Raw genomic sequence first — 24,554 nt, forward strand, 5'->3', positions numbered from 1 at the left:
GCATCCATGCTATTTGCGAGCGAGCTTTGCAAAGAATGCCTGCAAAGCCGGCGGGCGCCGATGACGTACCTTTGCATGCATGAGATAATCACGTTTGGTGCCCGTTTCTGAAGGCAGCCGCCGAGCTTAGCTTTTGTGGGGCACGCTTTCACGTGTCGTCCACGACATCGATTGCATTTCGATGCTGTGCAGGACTTGTCATTATATCACCATGCTGTCAAGCTCTAGAGGGGCAAGGCTAGGCGAGCACTGAAATGATTATCTTATAGCAAGTGTTTGTGTGAGTTATCTATGCTCTCGTTTGCGATCCGAATCTACCGTTCCTCCTGACTCGTTTCGAATCCGCATAGAATAAGAACCAAGAAGGATACCACTGTCTCATCTTCTCCCGACGGTCAAGTTGGCTCGGCTCTCGCGTTTTCCGAGGCTGCGGCGGGTGACGATGCCCGGTAGCGATGCAAAGCCATCATTCCTCGAATCCATTTCACCGTGGTCTACTTCCCGAAGTACGCCGCCTCAGCCTGAACCGCTCCCCCGGACAGAGTCTCTCAAGCAAACTTCAGGGCAGGACCATGTTACGTCTTCCAAAAAGAGACTGAGTTCTCTACGATACCCGAGTGATTGCCCTCCATTACAAACAAGATGGTTCTACGCTGTAGATACGCCCAAATCGAAACCGGATTTCTCAGGCCTTGAGAAAACCGAGCCGAAGCCTTTGCCTCAAGCTAAGAAATTCGTTCCGTTTTCTTCAAAGGACACGCAAGCCATTGAAAAGGCCTTCCAGCAACTTCTTCGCCAAGAATCTAAAGATGACACAGAATCTGTGAATGATAATGCTGCACAAAATACCATCAAGGTCCCAGTCAACGAGGACTATCTGTATGACGTGGATGTGGATAAACGAGAACTCGGCCCCGCGTACTGGCTAGGACCCATCTATGAAGTCAGGCGTGGAACCTGGTTTTTTCAAGAGGGCTCCATCCTGAAGCCCTGTGAAGAAAACCTTGCTACCCAACTTGAAGAGGGTTATCTGAAGCTCAAGCCCTGGCAATCCCAATACGAGCAGAATAAACCTAAAACGGGAACTACGTTACCGGATTCAAAAAGTCAGGTGGTTCGGCCTCCAGAAAATTTGAATTCAGCACATGGTGCAATAGAAAAAAAGGTTGTCGATGAAGGTAGACTGACACGGGGTCGTTCTGACAGTCAAGGGCGATCTAGTACTCCTGTCCAGACGCTTCCAGTGCACCGTCTCTTTGGCGCATACATGAACAGCACTATTACGTACCAGGATTCAACTGTAGCGTGGTTAAATCATGCTGATTTCATGTCTCGCGTAAGTAGTTCTGTTTACCAGAGACTTGGCGGTGTGGGCGGCACGAAGGTCGTCAGAGGTTACGTCGAGCAAGGAGCTCAGAAAGAACCAGTCGACGGCAAAGGAACGTCAGCGAAAGGTTCTTCAGCACCGACTTCTCGTGTTGGAGAGAGGGAAGATATTCGGCTATCCCAGGACAAATCCGCAAGGATGACTGACTCTCATGATCACGGACTGGAGACAGTCAAAGCCCAGCCGCTGTCAACTGGCCACCGAACAACGTTGCAACGTCACATGTCTTCGCTGAATGGCGAGACCGAGGACACTGCTGAGCTGGAGGAAGAAGCAAGAAAATTGGAAGAACAGGAAATGGAGGACTCCAGAGAGGCAGACGACGAAGACAGGGATCGAGAGATTGACCACCTCGTACTCGTCACACATGGAATTGGACAGCGTCTGGGACTCAGATTGGAAAGCATCAATTTTATCCATGACGTCAACGTGTTGAGAAAGACCATGAAATCCGTATACGCCGTATCACCTGACTTGCAGGCGCTGAATTCGTCGTCTCCGGACTCTAAGAAGAACTGTCGAGTTCAAGTGCTCCCTGTGTTAGTGTACCGACTCAAAATTTTATAAACATGGGCATTTGCTGACAAATATAATAGATGCTGGAGACATCTTCTGGATTTCCCTCGTCAAGGTCTACGGCAAAATCGTAGAGAGCTCGACCTTGCTGACCCTGATAGCTTGTCCTCCGAAGACGAACAGTATCCAAGTTTGGCAGATATAACTCTAGAAGGTGTACCAGCTGTCCGCAACCTGATCTCGGATTTGGCTATGGACGTGCTCTTATATCAGAGTGCGTATCGAGAACACATCATGCGTATCGTACAGCAAGAATGTAATAGGATATTCCAGTTGTTCAAGAAGCGAAATCCATCTTTCAATGGCTCAGTCAGTATGTGCGGCCATTCTTTAGGGAGTGCTATTATGTTCGATATCCTATGTCGCCAGAAGAATCCTCCTCAGATGAATCTCGGAGACAAAGGAAAGAGAAATGATTCGATACAAACTAGTACGCGAGATGCAGATGGTGACTATCCCCTTGACTTCGATTGCAAAGAGTTCTTCTGTCTAGGCTCTCCAATAGCACTATTTCAAATGCTAAAAGCAAAGACGATTGTTGGAAGATCATTTGAAAAGAGTTCCCTTGAGCAGAATTTGTCTTTGTTACACAGCCATGGGCCAGTATCTCCATCGATAGACGACCCACTGGAGCAGAAAGCCTTTGAATGGAATTCGAGTATTTCTTCACCTCAGTGTGAAGAACTGTACAATATTTTCCACCCATCCGACCCGGTCAGCTACCGTCTTGAGCCACTAATTTCACCGGCAATGACGGCCCTCAAACCTCAGCCCCTGCCTTTCGTGAAGAAAAGCATTTGGACCGCTTCTGGTCAGAGCCTGTCAAATATTGGCTCTCGCGTTGGGTCGATGTGGACAAATTTCACGTCTGGTGTCGCAAGCAGCTTGTTAAACCGCAGTTTAGGCATACAGCCTGAGGAGCCATCGGCTCCGAGTCACTCCCGCAATGCTTCCCAGCATTCGATGTCCGAAATAAAGGTCGATAAAGAGAGTATCAAAAACAACAAATTCCCGGCGAATATGAAACTACACGATAATGAGGTGGAGTTCCCAACCCTCATAGATTCCGGATTGGAGACACTCTATGAAGGCTTCGAAAAAACCAGACGCAGTGATGCAAAGAGCGCTTCCGAAAGTGAGATTGAAGCCGAAGATCGTTCTCGAAGGCTCAGGATCGAGGAAGCCAAAGTCCGGGCTCTAAATTCAAATGGCAGGGTGGACTACGGCATTCAAGAGTAAGCTTTCATTATTGCCAACGAATCTGTCAATTGTAGAGTGAGCAAGGGCTGATCGCATCAATACAGGGGCGTTTTCGATATATCACTGATTGCAAGCATCGCAAGCCACCTAACTTATTGGACTGACGAGGATGTAAACCACTTCATGCTGTCGCAGATGTTATCGAGGATGCGAAGAAGACGCCAAAAATGACGACCATGAAAGCAACTGTGCTACAAATAATACGTGTTACGATACCTCATAGAAATAAAAGATAAAAAGATCTCTTCTTCTACTCCGGATAATATTAATTTATGATGGATGAGGATGTTGGGCTTGAATCGGTTAGTTGATTTAAAATGAATGCCGTTGATGCCTTGGAGCCTTGGCACGTGTGGAGTCTGTTCAAAATCTGTTTGTTTCTTTTTTCTTTTTCCCTCCCGTCGTTTTCTTCGACACCACACTTTCCCAGCTACCGCGTCCACGACAACATGGCCACCGCACTCGATAATGTTCTTAATGTTTGGAGCAGAATTCGGCACAATAGTCCAATCTACAACTTTCTCCTAGAAGATGTCGAAGTTTACGAGGCGAGCAAAGGCGTGGTTCGTTCCAGGATACAAGTTTCTGCTCGTCATTTGAACTCGAAGAATGGGCTACACGGTGTCTTCTCAGCCTGCGTTGTGGACTGGGCTGGAGGGTTGGCAATCGCATCTCACGGTCTCGAATCCACCGGCGTAAGCACAGATATTCATGTGTCGTACCTATCAAAAGCCGTTCTCGGGGACTGGCTCGAGATCGAAAGTCGGACCGACAAAGTTGGCAAGACCCTTGGCTTCACAAATGTCACAATCTCTAAGCGTGATAACGATGGCCAGCTTAGCGTAGTTGCGAAAGGTTCACATACAAAGTACATACGGCAATGAACTGTTTACTTCATGACTTGCACATCGTGGTTTATTGGCATTCATTCCACACCCACACCCATACCTATTTCCCCTTTTCTTTCCTTTCTTCTTTTCTTTGCTTTTCATTTTCAATCTATATAACGTCACCCGCTTTCATCTTTGCATCCGGTATGATTACTATTTCGTTGAATGCTGGATTCACTCAAACTGCGGAGAAGAATTCTCGTCCAAATTGCTTTAGATACCTTGTGTTGGGCTTCCTACCATGAGACAAGGAAATGAGAGGACGATACATATGACTTTAGATCATGATAGGAATAAATACAAATATACCGTGTACTGCAATTCCAAGTTGGGTAGATCCTCGCTGTTGCGGGAAAGCACGGGGTTTGTTCTGGTCCATTGTTGACAACGGGGCGGGAAGGCAAGGCGTCGTCATCCGCCGTTCAACAACTCAACTTGCTACAATCAACTTCCCTGCTGATTGCCTAGACCAGCTAACTCACTGAGCTGAGAGTTTTGCGGTTCCGCGTGATGCCTCCATCCTCTTCTTGACTACTTCTCCGCCAATGTAGATAGCGATACTATGGATGAAGCGGGTGCTTCTTCTAACCCGAGTCCGGAGAATGGACAGCCTGACCCTGCTCAACTTCAGACGTCCGCCGAAAGTAACGACCAGGTCCTCTTGACGACTCCTCAAGATGCAGAGCCTCTGGCATCGCTGCTGGGACAACAGATGTTGCGCTACCTCGCGACAGCCAACAATGAAGTACTGCTTGCGTCTCTTGGCGCGTTGGCGCTCCTCACATATTTCGTCCTTGGACGACTGGGTTTGCTGCTCATTGGCATGGTTTCGGGATTCCTGCTGCAGGAATATTTAAGGGATATTACAGACCATAGTGCCCATCACGTGGGAGACCGCAATATCCTGCCTTCTTCCAGAAGGAAAGAGCTTGGGATTGAAGTTGCCTCTCGGCTACTAGACTGGACCTCCCAGAACGCCACCATTCAAACGGATCGTGTTGTCGAAGTCGCACAAATCCATGACGCTGCTATTGCTGTCGATACATCTCGCTTTCGTCCCGCAACTGCTGCTGCGCTCTCGGAGTTAATTGATGCTATACTGGGAAATTATGTGAGGTGAGGGCATGTCTTCTCTTTATTTTATCAGGCTGTATGGCTTATTTTGAAATAGTCACTGGTATAGGCCTATTCTACCCTCCGAGGATTCGTTTCCGAACGCTTGCAGAAAAGTTTTAGTCGGTTTCATTAACTCGCTATCGACGCATATAACTCGCAAACGATCAGCGGATACGTTTCTCCAGTTTGTTACGAATTCGAGCTCCATGATAATAGTGTTTCTGAATGAGTTATCCTTAGCGTTACAAGCTGCAGGCCCCGATTCGTTGTCGACCGAACACTATGTACGAGAATATTTGAAGCAGTATCCAGACAGCAACTTAGCCAATGTGCTGTCAATAGACCAGCAGCAGAGGAAGCTGAAAATGATCGCAGATGACTTGCTTTCAAATTTCCTCGACGCTCCGGTTTACCAGTGTGAGGTTGTCAAAAACTTCCTACGCGAAATATTTGCTGGCGTTGTCCTCGAGTCAGTGGTCAAAAGCTGTTCAGAGCCGGATTTCATAAATGGGTGGATAGTGTATCTTTTGAAGGAAGGCGAGCCGGAAATTATGAATGCAATTGATGCTGGACTAGAAAGCGCCTCGAAGGGCGACATAGCAGCTCTTTCCGGAATCGCAAGCCATACGTCTCAGGACTTAGCCAAAGCCATACCTACCAATACGACTAAATCACATGGAAAGAAGCCTTCCCGCCCTGAACAGGAAGCTGTCGCTTTACATAAGCCCATTCGTGAGGAGATTGCCCTACCAAGCGACCTATCCCATAAGAGAGACAAGTCAGGTTCTTTGGCTAGGAATGACTCCGTATCTAGTATAAGTACGCAAGGAGCTACACCAAGTCTCTCTGCAGACCAGCTTTCGAGAAAAGATCGGAAAGACACCGAAGAAACTCAGCGGCAGCTGATCGAGACTGAAATCCATGAGCAAAGCTTAAGTGAAACCAAAAACAGTGAACAGGAAGCCGAGGATGCTACCATTCATATCCTCTATGGTGCCTCCGTGCTAGTCGATGACGGCTCGATTCCTGGCGACAAGGTCACGATGAAAGCTAAGCCGACAACTGAATACATGCTACAAATTGAGCCCGCCTCGACACGATATCCAGGTTGGATGATCTTCAGGAGATATCAAGATTTTGAGCATTTGCATCAAGGTCTCGAGACATTATCTAGATATCACCACGTTTCATTCCTGGAAGCTCATGCTTCTTTGCCTACTTATCGCGATCAAACAAAGTCTTCATTAGCAAAGGCTTTAGAGCGATACCTTCGTGATGCATTAGAATATAGAGAACTAGCGACATCGGAACGTCTTCGGCGTTTCCTCGACAAAGACAATGAGCTGAGCCAGGCGGCACCAACACCTCCAAAGACCGGGTTATCTGTGCGTGCCTCGAGCACATTTGAAAATATGGGAAAAGGCATGCTAGGTGTACTTTCGAATGCACCAAAAGGTGTCGCTGGTGGTGGGAAGGCTGTATTCGATGGGGTATCCGGCGTTTTTGGGGGCGTGAACCGAAGCAGGAAGAGCGTAGATATCACCCCGTCTCAATTGAGCAGCTCGTCGGTTGGTGGCTCAAACGGTACACTCAACAACATTCAAGAAGACCAAGACAACGCATCTTCACAGGATCACGTCTCCCAAGAGCAAAATAGTCCTCCGATAGTTGACCAGCAAGCCAATGAGTCGTCCACTAGTATTGTCGACATGCCTTCGGCAGGAACAAATGAGCAGGAACCAACGGCAGATGACTCGGGAGGGCAGAGTGCTGGACAAGCCATACAAACAAGCCCCCGATCATCAGCGGCTCCTTCTATACAGGAAACAAGTCTTGTGAGTGAGGAGACGAAATCTCAACATTCTGATGATGTTGTGTATAGTCAAGTGACAAGCGATGACTCGAATACGTCGACAAAAGAACACGCCGATCAAAATCGCGCGTCCTCGAAAAACAGTCCTATTACTGAAGAGGAAACGCGCGTTGCCGTTGAATTGATTTTTGCAGTCATCAATGAATTATATACGCTGTCCTCTGCTTGGAACATTCGAAAAACACTACTTAATGCTGCAAAAACCTACGTACTACGGCCAAGGAATAATCCTCATTTAGAATCGATCCGCGCCCTGGTACAGGAGTCGATGATCGATGCTCATACTAAAGATGAGGCGATTGCCATTAACATTAATAAAATAAGGAAAAACTCGCTGCCGACAGAGGAGGAACTGAAAGCTTGGCCGCCTCCATTAAGCAAAGACGAAAGCGAGAAGCTGAAGAATGAAGCAAAGCAGCTGCTCATCGAAAGAGGTATGCCTCAAGTTCTGATGAGCGTAATGGGTGCTGCTGCTTCTGGAGAGGCGCTTGGTAAGGTCTTCGATTGCCTTCAAATCGAGGACGTTGGACGAGGGTTTATGTTCGCTCTGATATTGCAAGCTCTGAGAGCTGTGATTATCTGATCCTTCTTTGACCATAAATGTATAGCTATTATTCGATTATAAGACATTGGTTTTCATTCTCTACCGCCTTGCCTTTTCGTGTATGCGTTAATATTCCCAGGATTAACTAATGATACATCAGCAAAAATGAGTGGAACGCAATCGAATCTCAGAATACGGGGTAAGCCAGATAAGATAAGGCCGATAGCTTAGCTACACACGTGATTCATCGCGCGCTTTCAAAGCGCGCTTTCATCATCAGATATACGTCTGACTTACACAAAAACCGAATTCTGCATCCTAACTTAACGCTCCAAGAAAAAGATAGATACGAATCCAGAGCTCCCCCATAACCACACCAATCTCACAGCCCAGTCATGGGGCCAAAGTCGAAGAAGCGTTCAAGCGAATACCAATCCGATGACGGATTTGTGATCGATGGCGATGACCAGCAGCAGCACAAGAGCAGCAAGAAACTGAAGACCACAACCGACACTAAGCCGGGACCCTCGTCGTCATCTTCGAATCAAAAAATTGACTCCAATGGCGACGTCTACTGGGACATTTCCAGTCATCGCAGAGTCACCGTCTCTACGTTCAGGGGAAGAAGCATGGTGAACATTCGAGAGTATTACGAGAAGGATGGCCAGGAACTTCCGGGGAAGAAGGTATGTTTGTTCTATTCTACTTCGTCATCACATACAAGCATATTTTATGCGATTTGATTGCAAGGGATTCTAATTTCAAGTCATGAAGGGCATATCTCTACCCATCGACCAGTTCAGCGCCCTTATCGATCACCTTCCAGAGATCGAGCAGGCGCTTTCTGCCAAAGGCATCTCGGTCCCTAGACCTTCGTACAATGGCACTTCAGATGATCAGGAAAATGATGATGAAGACCGATCTCCGTCGAACGGCAAGAAGAATATCGATACTACGAGCGACGAGGATGAAGATGATGACTGAACATCTACATTACTTTTTTTTACCTTCAAAATGGTTTTACCCGTTACGTCACGAAGTTTTGGATTTCTTCTTTTGACGGTAATGACAATCATGCGATGGGGATACATACAGAGCAGGGCATGTTTTTCTGAAACTGGGTCTTCTGCCTGACAGAGCAGACGGACACTTCACTGTATTCACCAAGTAGTGGTTACTGTGTCCATAATCATCAGGTCTTGCTTATTTGGATCTTCAGGCGCCATGGCTTGGGGCAAGATGAGGTGACTTGAGTTTCACTTGACGTGCACACACGAGGACGAACGGGAATGAGGATGTCCACTACGCGGTCATGTAGCTAAATCAATTGATTCTCACGGAGAAGTTCAATGCATCCTCACATTTTTCCTCGGTTGTACTATCCAATGAGGAGACCAGGGGAATCGGGCTAATTAACATATGCATATGTGATTGTCAAATACGAAATAGTTAGATCTAATCCAGACACGACTAGATACTAGTCTCTTGTGTTGCGAGAATATTTGCAATAGAACCACCTCTCCACGCGTGTCGTGCATCAAGCTTCGTGCGAGCTTTACTCTCCTCCCCTGCAACGCCCCAGCCGCCTCCTCCCGGCGTCATGATAACGATGCGTTCACCAGGTTGCATCTTTATGCTATTCTTGCCTCCCAAATTGATAATGCGATCTTCCACGGTCTCGTTTCCGTCTTTGTCCTTCTTAGGAATTCTTCGAATCCACAAGTTACGACCAGTCAGGGCATCTTCACCACCTTCTAAACCATATGGTTTATACACCCGCCGTTCCGAGAGAATCGATACCTGGACTGGAATACGGAACTCGATGTCTCTAACGACGCCGTCTCCGCCGCAATGCTGACCTAATCCTCCAGAACCAGGCCGCAAGCTGAACTCTCGTAGCAAGACAGGATATCGTCGTTCGAAGACCTCGGCATCTGTTATACGAGTATTGGTCATGTGCGTGTGGACTCCTGAGGTGCCTTCCCAGTCTGGACCGGCTCCGCTACCTCCAGCAATGGTTTCGTAATATCCGAAACCCTGGGTTGCTTTCTCTCCGGATACATTGCCACCAAAGCCAAAAGTCAAGTTGTTTGTGTCTCCTTGAGACGCAGCACAGGCTTTGAAACATTTTAGGATCACGTCTGTGACTCGTTGACTCTGTGTAATGATGGTATTCATTAGTATCGAGGTTGACACCATCACTATAGAGTGGCAATCTTACCGTCAAAACATTTCCCCCCACGACAGCTGCTTTCTCCGATGGTGAGAGGAATGAATTCTTCGGAATGTGAACGTTTATCGGTTTCAGACATCCCTGGTTGAGTGGAATATCCTCTGAGATCAAGCATCTCAGGCAGTATATGATAGCTGAGTATGTTACAGCTTCGGGTGCATTGATATTTCCTGCCATGATTTAGTCTTTGTTCCTTTTCACAGACAGGCTGCCAAATATATATATATACATACCATAGACCTCGGGTCCAGTACCGGCAAAGTCAAAGGTCGCTGTACCTTCTTCTGCGTCGATTGAGATGCGCAACTGGATTGGACTCCCGTCGTCCATGTAGTCAATAGCAGTTAGGTCCTTACCTTTAAACCTCTGGCTGACTTCCTTGAGGAGGTTCCTAACACTTAGCTCGGCGTTTTCTTGAATCTTGGTCATATAATGCTGCACGACATCCTGTCTATATTCGTCGATCAGATTGGTTATAAGGTTGATTCCCTTCTGGTTTGCCGCTATTTGGGCTTTCAGGTCGTTCAAGTTATCTGCAAGACATCGTGTCCCACTGCAATCCGGATACTGAGCCGGCTCACGATAAAGGAGCTCTACAATCCGCTCCTCGTTGAAATGGCCTTCCGAGACCAATTTCTCTGATTTTATTGCCGCACCTTCCTGATAAAGCTCTTTCGAGTGAGGTGGCATACTCCCAGGGAGAATTCCTCCAATATCCGCTTGTTAGATTGTTAGCGACCTTTCTACGACCAGGGCTTTTGTTTGCTTCAACATACCATGATGCGCCCGAGACGCTACATAGAAGATGATCTCATTACCGGCAAAGGCTGGTGTAATGACGGTAATATCTGGAAGATGAGTGCCTCCAAACTCCGGGTGATTAGACACAATCACATCTCCCGGCTTGAGCTTTCCTTTCCATATATTCGCTTGAGTTCGAACACACGTCGACATGCTTCCCAGGTGTACTGGTAAATGTGGTGCATTGGCAACCAAACCACCATCAGGGTCAAACAAGGCACATGAATAGTCCAGTCTCTCCTTCACATTTGTGCTCACACTCGTTTTTTGCAGAGCGCGACCCATCTGCTCTGCAATTGCCATAAAACGGTGGCCGAAAATGCTCAGCATGATGGGGTCGACCCCGCTGGTGTCAGCCTTAACTCCAAGCACCTCACTCTCGCCAATGTTGATGACTACATGTGTTCCTGTAACCAGAGCACTGGCTCCAGGAGTCACAACCAGTGTCTGCGTGTCGTCGGCGAGGATTGCTGGCCCTCTCACACGGTCATTGACCTCAAGATCATTGAGCCTATAAATTGGGGTATCTTGACGTCCTCCCTCGAAAAAGACCTTCTTCGTCTGATACACTTTTTTGCTATCCACATCACGGGGCGCTGACTCTCGTAGTTGTTCGTCAACTGTCTTTTCTGATGATTGGAAACTCTTGCCGATACCACGAGCGCGTACGTCGTCAACTATAATGTCTCTATCTGGCAAAACAAATCCGAACTCTCGCTCATGCTGCTTGACAAACGCCTTTCCAAATGCCCATTCATCTCCTCCGTAGTCATTGCGCGCCTCCTCCGGAGTTGGCTTGATGATCATAAGCGATGACTCTGTGCCTCTATATCTCATGTTGAGATATTCTTCGAACTCGATGGATTGGTCGTTGAAGCCCTGAGCACGAAGCTTCTCCGCCGATTTACTTTTCAACTCTTCCATCTTAGATTTAAGTCTCTTCTGCACATCCCCCACAGCCCAAACTTGGGATTCCGGCTCTTGCCTTTCATCTACAACGTCAGCCAAGGCCATTCCATATGCAGAGAGTACCGAGGAGTATCGATGCACTAATATCTGCCGTATCCCAAGTCCCTCGGCGATCGCTACAGCATGCTGACCACCAGCACCGCCAAATGTTGCGAGGCGGTGTTTTGACGTGTCATGGCCTCTAGCTTCAGTTAGTGAACGTATTGGGCGTGTCATGGTCTCATTAGCGATTTTTATAAAACCGTATGCCACTTCGTCCGCGGTCATTTCTTTATCTCCATCTGATTTAGACAACTCCTCATTGATTTGTTTAGTAAGTTCTTCGAATTTTTCACGGCTGGCTTCTTCATCCAAGCCTTCATTCTCATTCTTGCCGAATATCTTCGGGAAAAAGTCTGGCAAAAGTCTTCCAAGAAACAGATTCGCGTCTGTCACAGTCAGTGGGCCTCCTTTGCGATAACAGGCAGGACCAGGATGAGCCCCAGCAGATTCTGGGCCGACGACGAAGAGTCCGTTACGGAAGAACAATCGAGAACCACCACCCGCAGCAACGGTGTTTATGTCTAACTGAGGCGACTGTATAGTCACTCCTGCAGTTGTCGTTTCGAAGACGTGCTCATATCTGCCCTCTCCATAGCGGCTGACGTCAGTACTTGTACCACCCATGTCAAACCCAATTACTGGCGTCTTATTTTGATGGTCATAAGAAGTGAGAGCATAGCCAACTACTCCTCCCGCTGGCCCTGAAAGTATAGCCTTTAGACCCGAGAATTGGCTGACATCAACCAGACCACCGTCTGATTGCATGAATTCGCATCGCGCACCCTTATGTCCACTGCTTTTCTGTACAGACTCTACACCTAACCCCCCTTCAAAACCGGCCTCGAAGCCAGCAATATATTTCTTGATTGCAGGTGTGAGATAGGCATCTGCACATGCAGAAGTCGTCCTAGGGACTAATTTGATCATTGGCATTAGCTCATGGCTGAGGCTGACATGCTTGAACCCGATATCTCGAGCTAACCGGCCAACCAATGCTTCATGGTCTGGAAAGGTGTATCCATGCATAAGACAGACTGCGATACTGTGGAAGCCATCGTCGTACAACTGCTGCAGCTGGTCTCGTACAGTATCCTTTTCTGGCCGTTGAACGATCCTCACTGCCTCGGAGGAAAGGCCACGGACCACATCTGCATCCAACGCTGTCTCGCTTCTCGGAGAAGTTTCTGTCGTTCGTCGTGTTGGATCTTCCGCATAGTCTTCCAAGGTCACCCGTTCATCAATCTCAATGACTTTTTCGTACAGAACCTCGGGACGCCTGATGGCTAAGTCGAAGATCTTCGGACGAGATTGGTTTCCTATCTGCAAACAATCCTTGAACCCTTTGGTTACTATTAGAGCAATCCTCTCGCCCTTCCGCTCAAGAAGGGCATTGGTTGCTACAGTCGTGCCCATCCGAATACTTTCGATTTTCGATGTGTCGAGGGGTTCGCCTCGGGGGATCTCGCGGCCGGTAAATTTGGAAAGCAACCGACGTATACCCTCCAGAGGCGCATCATTATAGTTCTCGGGGTCTTCTGATAGCAATTTAATTATAATATCATCTTCCAGTTTTCCCGTTCCAGGGTTCCCGACGCAATCGGTGAAGGTGCCGCCCCGCTATCATTCTTGATTAGCAGCAATGCACAAGGAGAATAGCACTAGTCAGGTAAAGTAGGATAGGTTTCACATACGTCGATTGCGATGCGTATTCCTCCGTTCGTGGATGCCATTGTTGCGTGATCAAGTTCGATCTGGTCGATCTGATAGATAAATATATCGAGCTATTTCCCCGCATTCGACACTGACAATTTGCAACGATATCGACGTCGTCTATAGTCTATTTTCTTTTCCCCGTTGCACTCCTTGGCACGAGCGCGAATGGTCGTACAGCGCGAATCTGATGCACTGAAGAGCTGGGGATGAGGTGTAGGTACACAAGAGAGAGAGAGAGAGAGATAACTTATCTCGTGGTTGAACGATGACGACACAAGACCCCCAGCGTTTCTGCCACCGCCCTGGGCTTACAGTGTGGCTCATTGGCTCTACAGCTATAGGTAGTTGAGAGCCTTTCACAAGAACCATCGACTACTTGCCTATGACTATTATACAGCCAGTCACTGTACGATATCAGCTCTGCTATGGAGGTCTTATCGAGCAGCCAGGACGCCTTTCAGGAGCTATGCGTTTATTAGGCAGGCTACGTGCATTTGCCATTCGCCGACGCCCCATCTCGTTGTATCCACGGTTCGCTATGCGCGGACACGGAGTTAAACTTGCTGGCGTTCCTGGCCCAGTTCCCATGTTCCTCATAGGACTCTCTCTCGACGACTCGACGTGACATGGCCCCAATCTCTCTGGCTTGGGGCCGAAGATCTGCCTTGTGGCACAGGGTTCTGACCGTGCGCCTGTTTTCGAGGCAGGGAGGTTGGTTCAGCCTTATTTTTTCAGCCAAAACACATTTTCCTGATCGTGCACTGCACGCCGGGGGGTTATGAGGCTGTAGATATTTGCAGTCCGGATAGTTGAAAGAGCAAAGGGTAACTAGAGAAAGTAAGGAAGCCGCGTCCCAGTCTGCGGCCCCACGCTACTCCCGATAGGGACAGCCAGCCAGACTCGGCTTCCCCCTTTCTCTCGAGGCCGGCCAGCCAATTATTCCACCGCTGCATGCGCTCTCTTCTGGATATCACTCTATGGCCATTTTTTCTGCTGTGTGATCTCACATCACCGAACGTGGTTGTTTATCATACTATACCATACATACATTAAGCACTTGTTCTCTGCATTGATTGCGTTTTCCATCCATCCATTCTTATCTTCTCGCACATCGCGGGACACTGGCGCACCATATACCCTTCCTACCAATTGATCCCACAATCGTTGCTGCCAGATCTGGACTGAGGTTATTGTGCGATTACTACGCTGCCACAATTCACGCAATCCGATTCCTACCTGGACACTTTTGACACGAACCGGGAGCCGTGGTGATTGTTTTGGCGACGAGGAGGAGTAGACCACGGCTTGGATATAGACAACGTTACACACCGGCGCCTTATAACCTACTGCAGACGTCGTTATGGCTGTTGAATCATGAGGCAGCTCCAGCCTGAGTGTTGGATTTTGGACGTTTTGCAGGGCGGAACTTATTTGCTCCGCAAGATACGATTGATCGTGGACACAAATGACGCTTATATCGTTGCGATTTGATCATCTCTACAAGTGCTCGAGGTCTGGCAGAACACGGTCGTTATTTGGGTTGGCATAAACGTTTTGGCTGTTGGTAGGAAGAATACTGGGCGGGGGAGAAGGACACCAAAAAGCCGTTGAGACACGTTTACCCCATACACAAAATTAAAGTACTGACATTCCCCTCCTCGACCCTGCGCATACCATGGATAATCCAGTGGGTGTACCGAGCTCTCATACTAGAGAGCACACTGCAAGACGTGAGCATGAGAGGACCGAATCTAGCTCAACGTCGCCGCAGCGCTCCCGACGGCCAGGCGGCTCAACGCAAAAAGCAACCCTGTCAAAGGCGCTACAAAAGGCGAACACTGCAGTATTGCTGGACAATGCAGCTAATTTTGAAGGTGCTATCGAAGCCTACCAGGATGCATGCGAATTGTTACAGTATGTAATGTTGCGGAGTAACGGAGGCGACGTTGAAAGGTACAAACTGCAGGAAATTGTAGGTTCCTCTTACTCCTAATAACGCCCGTCTTCAGAAGCACGTTCGCTAACCGACGTAACACAGCGAAACACTTACTTGAATCGTATTGAAGAACTCCGACGATTAAACCTTCCATCGCAGAATTACAGCAACAAAGCTCTTCCTCACAGGCCGATGAGTGGAGATAGTATTGAACGACGTGAGGATTCACAACCAGTTGAGGCGGGCTTTGAAGATGATGGCGCGAGAAGCACTTCTGCCGGGGAAGAAGAAGAGGAAGAGGAGGAAGAGGAAGAGATCGATGATAATCAGTCCCATGTGCCTGATTATGATACCACGCCTTTGCAATCTTCCTCGCACGAAGCATTACTAGGCCTTGCGTTGGATAATTCAAATCGAGACACGGATAGATTCACGCCGATGCAGGAAGATAGCGAGCTTGCAAAGGATTTCATACCGCGTCTTTCTCCTCGCCACAATTTCTCTTCCGATGCAGATATTTCCCAACATAATACTGAAGCACAGGTTTCGAAAACACTTGGATTGCATACCTCGGAAGGGGAAGCTCCCACGAACGACCAATCAACGTCATGGTTAGATACAATCGATGAATCTGGGGCTTCATCGCCTGCCTCAACGCAGACGAAATTATCCCTATACATAGGCAGCACTCACTCGCATAACGCAAGTAACGGCACCGAGGCAGATTTTGACGCTGCGCTAGACGCGGCAGTAGAAGCGGCCTATGACGAGGGATTGGAGCCTGCTCTTAACCAGAAGGAAGGCTTTTATGATGATAATGATGACGACGATGATTATGATCACGATGATGTAGTATCAAACGCCAGAAGGAACATTGAAATTGCCAAGCAACGAGTCCGAGAGGCTGAGAGAGAAGCCCAGGCTGTTATGGCACGACAAATGCATGGCCAAGCCGTGATGGCCCACAACGATAATCTTGACTCGGATTATATTGATGAAGAGGCTGAAGAGGAGGAGCGGATACTAGAAGAGATGACCAAAGGCTATGTTATGGACGATCTTGAGTTCAATCTCCATACAAAAACTGCATTACCTCGACAATCGGACTCAAGTACCATCTCTGGCAGAACATGGGGCAGTTCGGTTACATCGAATTCAGCTACTGCGGGCACGCCCCTTTCGACATTGACGGAAGAAGGAGATTTCACGCCTTCTGATGCAGCAGTTCCAAACAAGCGACTTCCGCCGATCCCCAAGATACCTACGGGAGGTGGTGGTGCATCGGGTCCTGTACAGCAAAATACCTCAATCATGTCGCCATCTGGCGGCGTACGGGCTCGCCGTTTCTCTAGGTCGAATGCGAAACAGCTGAAAATCGATACTAAGCGCATTCCAACGGGCTTTGAAACATCCAAAAAGGAGCCCTTTTCCGCACAACCCGCACAACCTCCCTCACCCGTGCTGTTAGATGAGCCAAAAACTAGTCTGCCCATATTAACCAGTACAGCACACAGTGGCACTTCTGAAAGAAATGCTGCATTTGATAATCCAAGAGGAGAACATTATGATACGGGTTTAACGAAAGTACGCACCCAGGACAGTGATGCCGTGGAGCGATCCGCGCCACCCTCACCTCCTCGACACATTCATAAAATCATTTCTGGACCGGGCATGCTTCGAAAGAATACTTCATCATCTAGCCTAGGGGGGCTGAGAGGTAGAGGGATATCTATATCTACCCCCGATACTTCAACAGATTCACCAAACACACCTTCTGGCAGCTACTTTCCGCCCTTTGATTTGCAACGGAATCTTGTCTCAACCGGAACATCATACCCAAGAAGTTTGCACCTATTTGATAATGAAATCCACTCGCCCACCACGCCTGGGTCTCCTAATTTAGCAGCCACGAATGCGCCTATACCGCTGGAACCTTGTCCCGAGTCTTTTCTGTTGCGTCCTTTCTGGCTGATGCGTTGTCTGTACCAGACGCTTGCACACCCTCGTGGTGGATATCTTTCTACCAAGCTGTTTATACCCAGAGAAATATGGCAAGTAAAGAATGTCCGGATTAGAGCTATGGATGATAAAATCTCACTATGCGACTTGTTGACGGCGGCTCTACTTAAAGTCGCCCAAGTTGATAAATATGACGCAGATGCGGTCTTGGAAGAGATGCAAACTTTCGAGAATATATTGGACCAAGCGCAGGCTACATTCGCAAGGAAGCTTGGCAACGAGGTGGGAGTTCATGGCGCACTCCCGCTCTTCAAAAACATAAATAGCCCAGACGAGTCCCCTGTGCTTTCGGAGGGTTCGTTGTCAAGGAACTCGAGCCACCCTGGCAGATCGTACCTTACGTCGTGGAGGAAACTGCGATCCAAGAGCTCCACGACGACGAACTCGAGTAATTTCATATCATCGTCGACACCGAGAGACAGCGGGAAAGGAGGTCTCAGCATGAATACATTGCCAATGACAACGTCTTACCCAAGCGAGCGCTTTGCCAAGCGAGATGTCATGCAGCTTCAATTTAATGGGCCGAATGCCAACTATATGGGAGCACTGGCGCGATTGTTCGATGCTGTTCAAGTTCTGGGTAAGTTTTGTACACGTTTTCTCAACCTTGTACTCAGTATTAACCTCAAACTATCAATATTCAGACCAAATCGCGCGTCAAGTGGAGGATCCCGGTCTAAAGCATTCTTCACCTACTCACGTAGGCCTCGAATTGAGCACTCGCCATGCAGCAGAGTTTTTTGGATTTTATATCTGCCGGTTTGCGCTGAACGACGTGGGCTTGCTACTCGATAAGTATATAAAACGAAGCACTGAATGGGTGCTTTTATGATGGATAAGTGTTGGCAAGGATTTCTTGTGTATCTATTTATTGATGACCATGCCTGATGATTTTGAGATACCAAGAAAAGCAGTGAATTTTGAATGTATTTATCATGAGACATGTTGACTGAATCGAATAACTGCATTGGATGCCTCAGGCCGTAGCGGCGTAAGAGCGGGACGTGCATAAGGCTAAGCGCGTCAGTCAACAAAACACCACGCGTCGTCGCATTCAACGTCTGGCATTAACATCCCACTTTGTGCTCATTACTCCATCTACTGCACGCAATATCGATCATTTCTGCCTACGACAGTCACCCTGCGAACGAAACATACAAACCAAACCCATGCCACGCCCTCCTGCCCGACGAACTCGTACCGTGCGCCAGCCGCCGGCAGACGTTCCTAGCAGACCAGTCAACAAGAACAATGGCGATGCGCAGTCCAATACCGAAGCGAAGAAGCGAGTCACAACGCCTCGGCGGGCTGGCAATAATGACGAGCAGGGCGACTTGACGCCCACTGGGAACTCCAACGAGAATGCCATCGCATCGTCGCCGGCGGAAAACACCACAACTACAAGTATCCGACCGCCGACTCGCGCGCGAGGCTATTCAGCAACATTGTCTCTTGTTGGACGAAAGGGAGAGTTCAATTCGCGCATTGGTAGCACTCCTGGCTTCGAAAGCTCGATCCTGAGCAACTTCAAGCGAAGAACAAGACAGCCTAGCTTGCTCCAGATGATGCAGGCTGATGATGACTCGTCGGACTTTGATGACGATGATTTTCTGGGCGGCCTTAGTAGCCCCCAGGATGAATCAACTCCGCTGAATGCTACTTCGCGAGCGCCGATTGTCGATAGTCAGTTGGCGGTGTCTCCTTCTCGTCCGCCAGTCGTAGCGTCTCCATCCTCTAGGGAGTCCAGAAAGAGAAAGCGCCAGTCGCAGGAGGCTCGCAACGACCAAGACTCGGCCAATAGTCGAAGCAGTTCATTGTCGACACTTACCCGAGTTCCGGAGACGCCCTCGGTCAGAGAGTCTGTTGATCCACCAAGTACAACCATGGCTACCCCTTTAAGTACCGACACAACTAGTCCTACACGGCTGGGTCTGGACAGTCAAGTAAAACAGTCAACGACCTCTGAGGGAGCAGCAGATCCCTTACCAAAGGTCACGACATTGAATATACAAGCTAAATTTCTCCCGCAGCGTCGAATCCGCCATCTCCAGCGCGCAGACGACAGCGACGACGCCGAGTCAGCAAACGAAGATACAGATGAGGATGAATTAAGCAGGGCAGTTATGAGGCGGCCTCAGAGACCACGGAAGAAGGGCTTATCAAATGCTACATCAGACAATACAAATACAAAGAAGGGAAGCAACAGCCATGGCGGAAGGAAAAACAAGGGAAACGCCAAGGGTTCTCACGGCGATGATGACTTGCAAAGCAAGTCTCAGCGCACATATTCCCGCCAGAAACCACAAGCATCGGACAAGGAGAATCTCTTCTCTGACGACTCCTCGGCCCTCTCATCACCACCGCCGTCCGAGGATCTCGCTACTCCGCCACACAGCTCGACGAAGAGGATATCCAGCCGCGAGTTGCAGCAACAAGCGCTAAAATTCGCAGAGGTGGATAAGTGGGAAATGGAATTCGAGGAAGTCTCGTTTTCTGAAAACAGTCCTTCACGATGATCTTGGGAGTGGAATACTGCGATTATATAATGTTTTAAGATATCCCCTGTTCGCAGCTCTTGTTTGTTTCGTCTTTCTCGTGTAAACCGTATATACATATATATATATATGTATGATTCTCAAATAGTATACAAATAAACCAAGTAGAGATAGATGGCCAACACTAACTGCGGGGCGCGGGGTAGCTGAACCTCTGTTGGCTGTTGTTTTGCTTCTACATCCTCCGCGCCTCAAACTCCTCCTCAATTGCTCGAGACCTCAACATGACATCGATCGAGAAGATCCTCGCGGGTAAATACCCGGCGAAAGCGCATGCCCGCAAGGTGGTTGCGCATCTGCGACAGAATGGATTCGAGGGCGACGGAGTGATCTATCTCGAAGGCCAAAAGACACGAATGGTCGAGGACGATGACACCGAACAGCCATTTCGGTGAGCACCATTGACTGATGGGAATACTCTGTAACTTACTCATTTCATTCCATTTCGATAAAGACAGCGCCGCTATTTCTTCTACCTCTCAGGATGCCTGCTCCCAGACGCGCATCTTGCCTACCACATCGGTACCGACAAGCTAACACTCTTCATCCCACCGCTCAACCCGGAATCCGTCATCTGGTCCGGACTGCCAGTCTCTCCATCTGAAGCCAAGGAACGCTACGATGTTGACGAAGTCCTGTTTACGACCGACATCAACTCTACACTGGCACACTTGGGCTCGGAGGTGGGCAAGAGCGGATTTGTGTTTGCGATCGAGGGCCAGATAGCGGACGACATTTCATTCACCAGTTTTCCCGACACCGACGTTGTGGCCGTGAAGAATGCAATTGAAGAATGCCGAGCCATCAAGGATGCGTATGAAGTTGCCATGATCCGCTTTGCAAACGACGTGACTACCAAGGCTCATTTGGCCGTTCTCAAAGCTGCTAAGACGGCAGTGAATGAACGCGAACTGGAAGCGGCGTTTATTGGAACGTGCATCGCGCATGGATGTCGTGAACTGGCCTACCATCCTATCGTTGCGAGTGGCACAAGCAGCGCCACTCTTCACTATGTGGACAATGCCCAACCTTTATTCGACGCCTCCACAAACAAGAAGAAGTTGAATCTGTTACTCGATGCTGCGGGTGAATACAAAGCCTACTGCGCAGATGTCACGCGAACATTCCCATTATCAGGAAAGTTCTCACCGCAATCCCGGGAGATCTACGATATCGTGCTGGAAATGCAGAACGAATCACTGGCGCTCATTAAGGAAGGCGTTTCCTGGGAAGACGTCCATGTCACTGCCCATCGGGTTGCAATCAAAGGGCTGCTCAAACTTGGCATACTGCGCGGCTCGGAGGAAGAGCTGCTCGAGAAGCGAATCAGTTCGGCTTTTTTCCCACATGGACTCGGCCACTACCTCGGAATGGATACGCATGATACTGGCGGCCATCCGAACTACGAGGACAAGGACATTATGTTTCGATACCTGCGTGTCCGGGGTAAACTTCCTGCAGGAAGTGTGGTCACGGTGGAGCCTGGGGTATGATTTATTACCGTTGCCATTAATGATACAGGACTAACGGAAGAGTAATATAACAGGTCTACTTCTGTCGGTTTATTATTGAGCCATACCTCCAGTCTCCCGACCTGTCCGGGTTCATCAATAGCGAGGTCCTGGAGAAATACTGGGAAGTTGGAGGCGTGCGTATTGAGGATAACATTCATGTCACGAAGGACGGATACGAAAACCTCACAACTGCGCCTAAAGAAGCTGCTGAGATTGAACTGCTGGTCAATGGGGCTTAGACATACATACTCAAGCCAGCCCTAACTCCGAGCGTCAAATAAGCTGACACGCGTATATCATAAGCATGACATGACTATCTGAAATAGAAAGCTTCGGATTTGTTTTTTTTTTTTTTTCCCAACCGTCAACTCCGAGTCTTACGCATCGGAATTAGCCGGGACAGCATACATAGTAGCTATCAGTTGTATACTCCATAGTGAGCGGGATAGAAATATATGCGCGGCTATCGACGGACTGCCCCGCCGGCGACAAACGATAAGATGTAACTTCACTCACAAAAAATATGGAACCCCTCCAAAGATCGTTCTCCCGTGTGCTATCGCGTTGGAATCGCCAATTGACTGTCTCTCTGCCAAGTTCAGCCAAGCTATCTAAGATGGCAGCAGCAACGCCCATCCTCCGCCCTCGCGACCCCAACACGCTGAGCAACTACACCGCGTGGCGCTCTCGCCATGTCACCGCGAACTTGGAGATTGACTTCGCCAACAAGCGCCTTGCTGGCAATGTGGTTCACCAATTGGTCTCCAAGACCAAGGCTGAGACCAGGGAAATCATCCTCGATACCAGCTTCCTCGATATCCTCGGTGTCAAGGTGAATGGCAAGACTGCGCCGTGGGAACTCCTGCCGCGTTTCGAGCCGTTCGGAAGTGCATTGAAGATCCAGCTTGAGAATGGCGTTGACGAGCAAGTGGCTGTAGATGTTGATGTAAGTACTGCAGGGGAAACAGTGCTTCAAGCCGCTCATGCCAGGTTCCATTAGATTTCACTTCGCACCACAGAAAAGTGCACTGCGCTTCAGTGGTTGACAGAAGCTCAAACATCGAACAAGAAACACCCGTATATGTGTATGTTCCTACCTTTCTTTTTTTTGGTTCACCCTCCCTGTATCATGCTCAGTTCTGACCGTATGCATCTGTCAAACAGTCTCGCAATGCCAGGCTATCCATGCCCGTTCAATCTTCCCGTGCCAGGATACACCAGATGTCAAGACTACCGTTGACTTTAACATCAAATCTCCGCTTCCAGTAGTCGCCAGTGGATTGCCCGTCCGCGATTCTGCGTTTGGGAGCAACAATACCTACAAATTTCAGCAAAAAGTCCCAATCCCCAGCTATCTGTTCGCTATCGCAAGCGGGTATGTATATTCTTTTTTTCCCCGAAAGAGTCGATCAAAACTACATTGCTGAGGACAATTTAGCGATTTGACCGAAGCAGCTGTTGGCCCAAGAAGCGTGGTTGTCACCAGCCCCGATAAGATCGAGGAGTGCAAATGGGAGCTCGAAGCCGATACTGAGAAATTCATGGAAGCAATCGAAGTAAATATTTTACCCCGAAACTAATCATCATTGCTACTTTACTAACCTGGAACCAAAGAAAGTAGTTTACCCATACGCATGGGGCGAGTATAATGTGCTCATTCTTCCACCGAGCTTTCCATACGGAGGAATGGAGAATCCTATCTATACCTTTGCGACTCCGAGTTTGATATCAAAAGTACACGCACTCTCTCGTTAAATACCTAGCGTCTTCGTTAATATATGTATCAGGACCGAGAAAATGTAGACGTCATTGCGCATGAGTTGGCTCACAGCTGGAGCGGCAATTTGGTCACAAATGCGTCTTGGGAGCACTTCTGGCTGAACGAAGGCTGGACTACCTACTTGGAGCGAAGAGTAAGGATTCTTATATTGAAATATACTTGGACGTTCTGGCTAACAATACATGAATCTTCCAGATTATTGCAGCAGTGTGAGTGGACCACTCGCTTGGAAAACTCTTTTGAATACTGACCTCAAAAAAACAACAGACACGGAGAACCATACAGACATTTCTCAGCCATTATTGGCTGGGACGGTCTCAAAGAAGCAGTTGAAGAGTTCGGCGAAGATCACGAATTCACCAGACTGGTAGTCGACTTGAAAGGAAAAGACCCAGATGACTGCTTCTCAAAGATCCCTTACGAAAAGGGATTCACCTTTCTGTTCTACCTTGAGAACCTGGTGACCAAAGAAGCCTTTGACCGCTTCATTCCACACGTAAGTCCATTCTCTCACAGCTCAAGTCCGGGAAAAAAAAAAAAAAAGGGAAAGAAAAGCTAAGAAAAATCAAGTACTTCTCCTTATTCAAGGAGAAATCCCTCGACTCCTACGAGTTCAAAGCAGCAATCCTCGACTTCTTCTCCACCGACGCCGTTGCCTCCAAGCGCCTGAGTGAAGTTGACTGGGAATCATGGTTCTACTCACCAGGTCTCCCACCGAAACCCACATTCGACACCTCGCTCGTCGACATCGTGTACGAACTAGCCGACAAGTGGAAGGAGTCAGCATCTGAATTCACGCCCACGAAAGAGGACGTCAAGGGCCTAACAGCAAACCAATTCATCGTCTTCCTCGAGCGAGTCACGTCCTTCGAGGACTCGTCTTTGACCCCAGAATCATTCCGACTGATGGGCCAGGTGTACGGCTTCGCTGAGAGTGCCAATATCGAAGTTACGAATCTGTACTTCAGACTTGGACTGAAAATCGGCGATAGGACGGCTATTGAGCCGACTGTTAAGCTTCTAGGAGAAATTGGTAGAATGAAGTTTGTTCGTCCATTGTAAGTTGACCCTTCCCCGCCCTTTCTTTTCTCTTCAAGACCATCCTAATTCGAGATATAAAATCAGATTCCGCGCTCTCAAAAATATTGACCGTCAGGTTGCGGTGGAAACTTTTGAGAAACACAAGGGTTTCTACCATCCTATCTGTCGTGGACTGGTAGAGAAGGATCTCGCTAAATAAACGGAAATGTCTGACCATATATCAATCGTTCAATAGGTTAGAACAGATAATTTCTCTTTTTCAACATTCAACTGCGGGAGAATAGTAAGAGTGTTCAGAAACGATC

General features: G+C 48.4%; 6 protein-coding genes across 6 annotated transcripts, besides 1 other annotated feature; 5 read left to right on the plus strand and 1 right to left on the minus strand.

Annotated features, from left to right (window-relative positions):
• Window positions 1-442: 442 nt before the first annotated feature.
• Window positions 443-3,446, plus strand: UA08_04384 (hypothetical protein; the record flags this gene model as incomplete). The annotated part of the gene is made up of 3 exons (XM_020266701.1): window positions 443-1,926; window positions 1,984-3,198; window positions 3,359-3,446. 3 exons carry the CDS (start codon window positions 443-445, stop codon window positions 3,444-3,446), a joined length of 2,787 nt encoding a protein of 928 aa, XP_020120872.1.
• Window positions 3,447-3,672: 226 nt separating this feature from the next.
• UA08_04385 (hypothetical protein) lies at window positions 3,673-8,630 on the plus strand (the record flags this gene model as incomplete). Its single annotated transcript, XM_020266702.1, has 6 exons — window positions 3,673-4,078; window positions 4,665-5,229; window positions 5,285-7,636; window positions 7,807-7,845; window positions 8,035-8,332; window positions 8,445-8,630. 6 exons carry the CDS (start codon window positions 3,673-3,675, stop codon window positions 8,628-8,630), a joined length of 3,846 nt encoding a protein of 1,281 aa, XP_020120877.1.
• A 486-nt stretch (window positions 8,631-9,116) lies between these two features.
• Window positions 9,117-13,421, minus strand: UA08_04386 (hypothetical protein; the record flags this gene model as incomplete). Its single annotated transcript, XM_020266703.1, has 5 exons — window positions 9,117-9,803; window positions 9,868-10,049; window positions 10,113-10,598; window positions 10,656-13,308; window positions 13,383-13,421. 5 exons carry the CDS (start codon window positions 13,419-13,421, stop codon window positions 9,117-9,119), a joined length of 4,047 nt encoding a protein of 1,348 aa, XP_020120878.1.
• Window positions 13,422-15,079: 1,658 nt separating this feature from the next.
• Window positions 15,080-19,875, plus strand: UA08_04387 (hypothetical protein; the record flags this gene model as incomplete). The annotated part of the gene is made up of 4 exons (XM_020266704.1): window positions 15,080-15,318; window positions 15,529-17,939; window positions 18,004-18,154; window positions 18,387-19,875. The coding sequence occupies 4 exons, from the start codon at window positions 15,080-15,082 to the stop codon at window positions 19,873-19,875; spliced, it is 4,290 nt and encodes a 1,429-aa protein (XP_020120875.1).
• Window positions 16,149-16,190: a repeat region (Identified by RepeatMasker using a combination of RepBase library and repeat library created with RepeatScout).
• Window positions 19,876-20,138: 263 nt separating the features above from the next.
• On the plus strand, window positions 20,139-21,667 carry UA08_04388 (putative Xaa-Pro aminopeptidase pepP; the record flags this gene model as incomplete). Its single annotated transcript, XM_020266705.1, has 3 exons — window positions 20,139-20,305; window positions 20,369-21,401; window positions 21,461-21,667. The coding sequence occupies 3 exons, from the start codon at window positions 20,139-20,141 to the stop codon at window positions 21,665-21,667; spliced, it is 1,407 nt and encodes a 468-aa protein (XP_020120876.1).
• A 377-nt stretch (window positions 21,668-22,044) lies between these two features.
• Window positions 22,045-24,448, plus strand: UA08_04389 (Leukotriene A-4 hydrolase-like protein; the record flags this gene model as incomplete). Its single annotated transcript, XM_020266706.1, has 10 exons — window positions 22,045-22,374; window positions 22,429-22,513; window positions 22,593-22,803; window positions 22,867-22,984; window positions 23,043-23,162; window positions 23,216-23,341; window positions 23,404-23,417; window positions 23,476-23,704; window positions 23,779-24,266; window positions 24,334-24,448. 10 exons carry the CDS (start codon window positions 22,045-22,047, stop codon window positions 24,446-24,448), a joined length of 1,836 nt encoding a protein of 611 aa, XP_020120843.1.
• Between the last annotated feature and the right edge of the window lie 106 nt (window positions 24,449-24,554).

Source organism: Talaromyces atroroseus (genome assembly GCF_001907595.1).
Source record: "Talaromyces atroroseus strain IBT 11181 chromosome Unknown scaffold_4, whole genome shotgun sequence".
NCBI classification, from domain to species: domain Eukaryota; kingdom Fungi; phylum Ascomycota; class Eurotiomycetes; order Eurotiales; family Trichocomaceae; genus Talaromyces; species Talaromyces atroroseus.